This window comes from Malania oleifera, chromosome 6 (genome assembly GCF_029873635.1).
Source record: "Malania oleifera isolate guangnan ecotype guangnan chromosome 6, ASM2987363v1, whole genome shotgun sequence".
Lineage (NCBI taxonomy): Eukaryota > Viridiplantae > Streptophyta > Magnoliopsida > Santalales > Ximeniaceae > Malania > Malania oleifera.
This window is the reverse complement of record NC_080422.1, coordinates 101,554,499-101,561,952: the sequence shown is the minus strand read 5'-3', so window position 1 is coordinate 101,561,952 and position 7,454 is coordinate 101,554,499. Positions and strand designations below refer to the sequence as shown.

The window sequence follows — 7,454 nt, the reverse complement described above, 5'->3', positions numbered from 1 at the left end:
AACTTGTTTAATTTGTGAATCAATTATGAGTTAATTTAAGCTAATACAATTAGACTTTGAATTAAAAGATTTCTATCCATTGTGAGAGCTTTATTGAAAAGTTGTTATAAGCATAGAATGACTCGGTCCAAAGCCATAGGGAACGGCGGCAAGTGGCAATTCAGAAATTAGAAGAGCGCCTGAAGGGCAAAAACGCAAACCCGCTGTTCTTCATGCAACTTTAAAGACTCTCTCTCTCAAGGGTCATTCCCTGCTCTCTCTCTCTCTCTCTCTCTCCCTCCCTCTCCCACACGTCTGCCATGAAACAACCCTCTCTTTCTCGTCGCCGAAGACCCACTTTATTAAAGAAACTCAAGCTCGTGTGCAGCTTTGACGGAGCATTTCAGCGGCGGCCACCCTCCGGCGAGCTCCGTTACGTCGGCGGCGAGACGCGCATCGTCTCCGTCGATCGGAACATCGGATTCTTGCGGCTCAGATCAAAGATATCGGAGCTTTGCCCCTGGAAACCTTTCTTTTCTCTCAAATACCAACTTCCTGAATCCGAAGACACTCCTCTGGTGTCGGTCGCCTCAGACGACGACGTACGGTGCATGGTCGAGGAGTTCGACAAGCTTGAGTTGTACGGTAAGCCCCCGAGGCTCTGGGTCTTTGTGTGTTACGATAATGATGCGCTTGTTAATGGGACCACTGATATATCTTTGAAATTTATTGAAATTCGCGATAGTTTGAATACAAATGTTGAGGGGTTTTGTGGAAAAAATGGGATTAATGGCCGTAGAAGAATGAGTTCTGCGCGGAGTGTTGGTGGGTTGGGTGAGAATTTGTGTGAAAATGGAAATGAGTCCCAAATTTGTGCAACCCATATTTGTAAAGTTGAGGGTAATGCTAGGGAAGCCAAGAATCTCTCTACTGGAATCGCTGGAGTTCGACAGGGTGATGAATTTTCACTGAGAAGAATGGTTTTGAAACAACAATTCTTGTCAAATCAATCGAAGCAAACCCATAGATTTTGTGGCAAAACAAATTTAGATGCCTTTGGAAATGGCGGGGAATTTACAAATGGTGATGAAATCCAAGAACGGCCACTTGTTGATTTATCCTCTGAACCACAAGTTTCAATGACGTATGGTGCCACTAATCAGAGTTTTGAGGGAACTTATAGGAACGCCCATTTACCGGGAAGTCAAAATTCGGGTAATTTGGTTCAATTTCCGGCATCTCCCTGGCTTCCGCTAAATCCAAGGGATGGAAATTTACACGTCGGAGCATATAGTTCCGCACAGTACTCGCCGGAGTGGTCTAATCAAGTGCTGGATAATTGGGCTGGAATTAAGGATGGGAGCATGAAAGGTTCTGTTGCAGCGGGGCAGTTCCCAAAGCAATCACATAATATGAGTACGATCTCGACTCCTACTGGTTGTATTGCTAAGAATAGTTTGAGAAATGCTCAGCAAGCATGGCTTACTAATGTGAACAGGGAGAACATTATGCCATGGCCAACCAATTGCAGTTTGGTGAAAAGTCCCTTAGCTCCACCTTTCTGCCACAATCACTTTGTTGGAAGTGCCCATCCACAGAAACCTCAATGTACCGTTGATGGAATGTGGGGCAGTGTTCAAAGTGGCATCCGCAACCATCGTTTTGGGGTAAGTGATGCCAGAAATCAGAGAATTTGTTCATACTACATGCGAAACCATCGGAATAATCTGGATGAGATTGGGAATACTCGAAGTATTAGATTGGATGGAAGGCCTGTTTTGGGAAAATGCCATTCAGGACTGAGACCTAGCTCAAACATATCAAAACAGGGTCTTTCATTGAGATTTTATCACCCCAACTCATGGAAGGCATGGTACAATGCCCATGACCGAACATCAGAAGGAAAGATGGGGGTGGTGGATTCTAGTGTAAAAATTCAACAAATGACTTCATTAAATGTCCAATGTAGTTACAGAACCTTAAGAAAATCAGTAGGCCTGGAAATTCCGCAACATGGAGAGACAAATTCCGTAGAATATCATTTGACTAATCATGGTGCATGTGCAAGTATGGGTGTCCAGTCTCCCTTGCCTTGTCATGGTTTTGAGAACTCTTCACCGCATGTAAGGGCAATGAACACTCAGGCAGATCTCTTGACTGGTTCCAGTGATAAGGTGCATAATGTTCCATACCAGGGTCACTGTGGGAGCCTGCATGGAGTGCCTATGATAAATTGCAAGCCTATTAACTGTGCTATGAAGAAGGAACCACACCTGATGAACCCACAGGATGTCATCAATGCGTTTGATCAGTCAATTGATTTAACTTCTTGCAATATTACAGAATCGGGGTGTAAGGGTAAGTTGTTAGATATGGAAGCGGGTATCAAATCAGCAATAAATCATCATACTGGCACCCATGCTTTAAAAGGTGATGCTGCTTCTTCCGTGGATGTTTCTTTGTACAACCTTTCATTGTCCGTGTCTAAAAAAGAAGTGGAACCTCAAGCCCTTTCTATTCTTGCTGACCCTACTGAGAAAATGCTGAAACCCCAACCTAATCTTTTAGATCTCATGGATGAAGGGCATCCAAGCCCTGGCCCACAAGTTGAAATTTTGAATGCGGTTTCACATAATTTTACCTCTCAAACTGAAGCTAAATTGAGAACACACCTTGACCAGGAAGACCACCAACAGGAATGCTCAACAAGTTTAAGCATCAACAAAAAGGTGTTTCTCTAGAGAATCTTTGTAGCATCATTGACTGATAGAGGCATTCTACTTTTGATGAATTTGACAAAGTAGTAATTCTTGCAGGTTGACAATAGAGAAATTCAGAAATGCTTTAAGATAATTGACGGAATTCCTAGTGACCTTGCTGCATTTTATACTCATCTAGCTACTAGAGAGTTACAGGTAATCTCTCAAGAATATCCAGTTCTTATTATTATTTTTTTAGTTATATTTGATTGAGGAATACAGGATGAAATAAAGCAGTATTGTTTTCCACCACAAGCAAAATTATATTCCCATTTTATTTTATTTGCAGGCTATTAAAAACTCTGACCTTGAATATATAAAAGAACTTGGTTCGGGTACATATGGGACTGTTTTCTATGGAAAATGGAAGGGATCTGATGTTGCTATTAAAACAATAAAACCAAGCCGCTTCACTGATGATGCAGCAGAGGAAGATCGATTGGTAAGTATTCATGTTTTTTTCTTTTTGGAATTCCTTATGTAGGAAATAGGTCGTCATTTGTCATTCTTTCATAGATAAAATTGTCACCACATTTTGATTTGTTTAGTAGTTGGATCCAACTTACAACTTACAAGCCAGCTGTCAATGATATTATTCAATCAGTCAACATGAGCAGGGCGGCAAGTTTTTGAGTTGTATTTTGTTTGAATCTGCTTCAGAATGACTTGCACATTCACAATTTTTTGTCCTAAAAAACATGAATGTTTGTCACTCATATGATGAGATTAAGAGGCGGATTGCTCTTCCTTGTTCTTAAGCTTTTGTACTTGAGCATTACCTACCAATGTTGTGCTAAACACTCTATCATTATGTTTTGCACAGTTCTTAATGAGAATTACAGTTGGTGAATATAAACCTGCATGATTAGATGCAATTGCCTTTACTTGGATTCCTTTTCTGTAGGTTGCAGACTTCTGGAAGGAAGCTAACATATTGGGTCAACTTCATCATCCAAATATTGTGGCACTCTATGGAGTCGTGAGCGATGGACCTGTGAAGAATTTGGCCACAGTGACCGAGTACATGGTCAATGGTTCTCTCAATCAAGTTCTGCAGAGAAAAGATAGGTGTGCTGTCTCTCTCAGACCATTTGATAAAACTAAGGATTTGATTGCAATGATCTTTTTGTCTTTGCATGTCTAATAGTCTGTACACATTCTTGTCAAAATTTGTGTGCACCTATAAACATAGGATGTGTCTGTTAATCCAATTTCTTCTATCTAAAGTGGATCTATGAGCTTATGTCGTGCATACTAACTTCTTCCAACTTAGTTGATATGTCACTACTCAAATGATAATTCATGAGTAGATGAGGTGGGTTTAGATTGTATAAGGCTCTGGAGGCACTGGGCTAATCTTGCTTGATATTGACGTTGCATTTGGTTTGATTAATAATTATTCCTTGGAATAAGATGGAATACAATGAAAAATTTGGGAGTACAAGGAATAGTTATTCCTTTAATATTTCTTATTATTTCATCCAACATGTAATAAAAAATGGATAAATATTCCCATGGTAAAACTTGTGAATAATTCCTTATCTATTCCTTATAATGGATTCATAAAAAGTTTGAATTTGTTATTTGCTTTGTGATAACAACATACTTTTTTTGTAAAACTAGTTGTAACCAAGTTATTGTCACTAATCTATTTCTAGGAATATGTATTCCACGAACCAAACATAACTTAAAATAAAAAAGGAAAATCTTGCATCATTCTAATGTATTGCTTCCTAGAATGCATATCTATGAAAGAAGAGTAACATGCTTGTTTGGAGTGCTTGGGCAGTGAATGTCTATGGATGTTTGACAGAATTCTGATTACTTGATACTTAATCAGGAGATAAATATGGCTGTAACAAAAGCGCCAATTGTTGAACAAAACTCACCTTTTTTGTCCTGACTTTCAATTCCTATGATAATGTAGCAGGAAGACCTATTATTAAAGGAAATCAAAATGTTATGTAAGATGGTGAAAATACATTCAGTAGAAAATATTGTAAGAATCGAAGTAGTGCTACTTTAACACCTACTTTGCCTCAGAAATGTACTGTCCACATTTTGTATTTGCTTTAAGATTGATTTGATGTCTTTTACATTCATAAATTGTTACCATATAATTAAATGTTGAGAAGTCATAGCCCAATAGTAAGAGCTCATTCCGCTCTGTACTTGAGCAGGTTCAAACCTCTCCATCCCCCTACCTTTTACCTATTAAAATAAATAAATAAATGATACATGAATGTGCCTACATGCAAGTTATGTCCTGGTTGTTTTACATTTCAGAACTATTGATCGTCGGAAGAGGTTAATAATAGCAATGGATGCAGCCTTTGGTATGGAATACCTACATGAGAAGAACATAGTCCACTTTGATTTAAAATCTCACAACTTCCTTGTAAATATGAAGGACCCTCAGCGACCCGTGTGCAAGGTAATCATCAACTGAAGTTTTTTGTGGTGTGAGCTAGATAACTTTTTGTCTGTTGATTCTGTTCAACCTTCCTTTTTGTTATTACTTGTGAGTATAATTTTCAGCCTTGATAAATTCATGTCTTAATGATACATTGCTTTGATCAAAACATTGTTGAAGTTTTTGGCTTCTTTTTCAGATTGGTGATCTAGGCTTGTCAAAAATTAAACAGAAGACACTCATCTCTGGTGGTGTTCGAGGGACTATACCATGGATGGCTCCAGAGCTTTTGAATAGTAACATCTACTTGGTAACGGAGAAGGTAGAGTGGTCATGCTAAATTCTATATTATGCTATTTTTTGGCCTAAAGACCATTGCATCAGTTGTATTTTAATATACTGAAATACTCTGCTAATACGTAGATCGATGTCTACTCCTTTGGAATTGTTATGTGGGAACTCTTGACTGGGGAGGAACCCTACAAAAACATGCGTTCAGAGGAAATAATAGGTAAATTTATTTTGGATATCCTGATGGGCGCTAATTGTGTTCATCAGTTTATATTTCTATTCTGTAATATCAAATAGCCAGATAAAAATTATTCAGTGCTTTATCTTGGTGATGTCACGTCCAGTGTCATAATCATCATTGTGTTTTTCCATCTCAGTATTTGGGCTGGTCATTTATATTCCTGTCACTGTATTCCATCATAAGCAAATTTAGAAGCATTTGCCCATAAATAAAAATGTATTAAACTGATAATTTATTTTACGTATTCTTCTTTTGCCAATAAGCTCCATCTAGAGAGAGAGAGAGACCATGGCTATTGATTATATCATGAGGTAAGCATTTTGGTGTCAGAATTCATTTGTAACTTGGTCTTATACTATTTTGGGTTTTCAAGGTCACACTGACCAATAGAGAGAGAGAGAGAGAGACCATGACCATTGATCATATCATAAGATAAGCACTTTGGTGTCAAATTCATTTGCAAGTTGGCATTATGTTATTTTGGGTTTTCAAGATTGACCAAGTTCTATTACTTCTGGAGTCATAAATTATTATAGTTCCTTAACCACCATTTGCACACAACCAGATTTAGTGTTTGTTTTCATTGTTATATTGCAAATGATGGAAATTTTTCTTTGTTTTGTCTTTTTCCTTTTTTTGAACACGCCATTTGCACACAATCAGTTTTAGTGTTTGTTTTCATTGTTGTATTGCAAGTGATGTATTTCCTTGTTTTTTATGTCTTTTTCCTTCTTTTGGTGTGTTCAGCTGGTATAATCAAAGGCAATCTGCGACCTGAAATCCCGGGCTGGTGTGACCCTGCTTGGAGATCGCTAATGGAGAGGTGCTGGTCGTCTGATCCCAACTCTAGGCCAGCCTTCTCGGAAATTGCAAAGGAGCTGCGTTCCATGTCAGCAGCCATGAATATCAAGTGACGACAGACATCATCAAGGCGTCATTTGTGTGAATATATGTATATATAGGTGGCGGGAACAGAGACATGGTGAGACGTGTTAGGCTTGCCGTCCACTGTCGTGTTCATTCGATCGGAACGTAATCCCTTGTGTTGGTGAGAAAGCCAAGCCAGGTGAGGTTTTTTTTTTTTCGTGCTCACCTGTGTGAGATGATGAATGTATAGGCTGTAGGCAGAGACTGGTGTGCATGCAAAAGAATTGGTAGGGGGAAAAGAAAGAACTGGAATGGGCTTGTAATTTTTCTTTCCGTTTGCTGCTTGCAAATGGTCATTCCTCGTTGTTGGCGGCGATGCTTCTTTTCAGTCTTCTCTCTCTCTCTCTCTCTCTCTCTCTCTCTGGGATGAGCTATCCATTCAACTCTTTGCTAAAGTTGGGTCATGGAAAATTTCAAACTTTGATGACTAGCAACAGACAAACCTAAACAAATCCATGCTGTAGCAATCACTGATGCTGAACAATTATGGCCTGATCTACAGGACTAAAACCTTGGTCAGCATATTGCCCATGAATCTACGTCCAGGGAAAAAGTTTAAATCAAGGTGGTTGGATTTTCAAACGGTATTCAATCCGTTCCCTTTTTCTCGTTCAGCACATTTGAAAACAATAATAATAATAATAATAATAATAATAATAATAATAATAATAATAATAATAATAAATTTGGAGAGTAAAATTTTATATGATATTTTTTTCCCTCCCAAGAGGGTGAGTCTTCGATCAACGGTAATATTAAAGTGGAAATAATGGCCATTCTAAGTTGAAATTCGCTAAATACCAAAGAGTTGCCATATTGGAAATGAGCCCTAACCAAACATGTG

General features: G+C 38.5%; 1 protein-coding gene across 1 annotated transcript; it reads left to right on the top strand.

Annotated features, from left to right (window-relative positions):
* Positions 1–251: 251 nt before the first annotated feature.
* On the top strand, positions 252–6,935 carry LOC131157970 (uncharacterized). Its single transcript, XM_058112454.1, has 8 exons — positions 252–2,708; positions 2,796–2,894; positions 3,028–3,180; positions 3,643–3,806; positions 5,025–5,172; positions 5,351–5,473; positions 5,575–5,662; positions 6,431–6,935. The coding sequence occupies exons 1-8, from the start codon at positions 300–302 to the stop codon at positions 6,595–6,597; spliced, it is 3,351 nt and encodes a 1,116-aa protein (XP_057968437.1). The 5' UTR covers positions 252–299; the 3' UTR covers positions 6,598–6,935.
* Positions 6,936–7,454: the final 519 nt, after the last annotated feature.

Coding starts and splice junctions, on each gene's coding strand:
- LOC131157970 (XM_058112454.1), top strand. CDS start 300: ATGAAACAACCCTCTCTTTCTCGTCGCCGAAGACCCACTTTATTAAAG. Junction 2,709..2,795: donor GTTTAAGCATCAACAAAAAG/GTGTTTCTCTAG, acceptor TAATTCTTGCAG/GTTGACAATAGAGAAATTCA. Junction 5,173..5,350: donor CTCAGCGACCCGTGTGCAAG/GTAATCATCAAC, acceptor CTTCTTTTTCAG/ATTGGTGATCTAGGCTTGTC.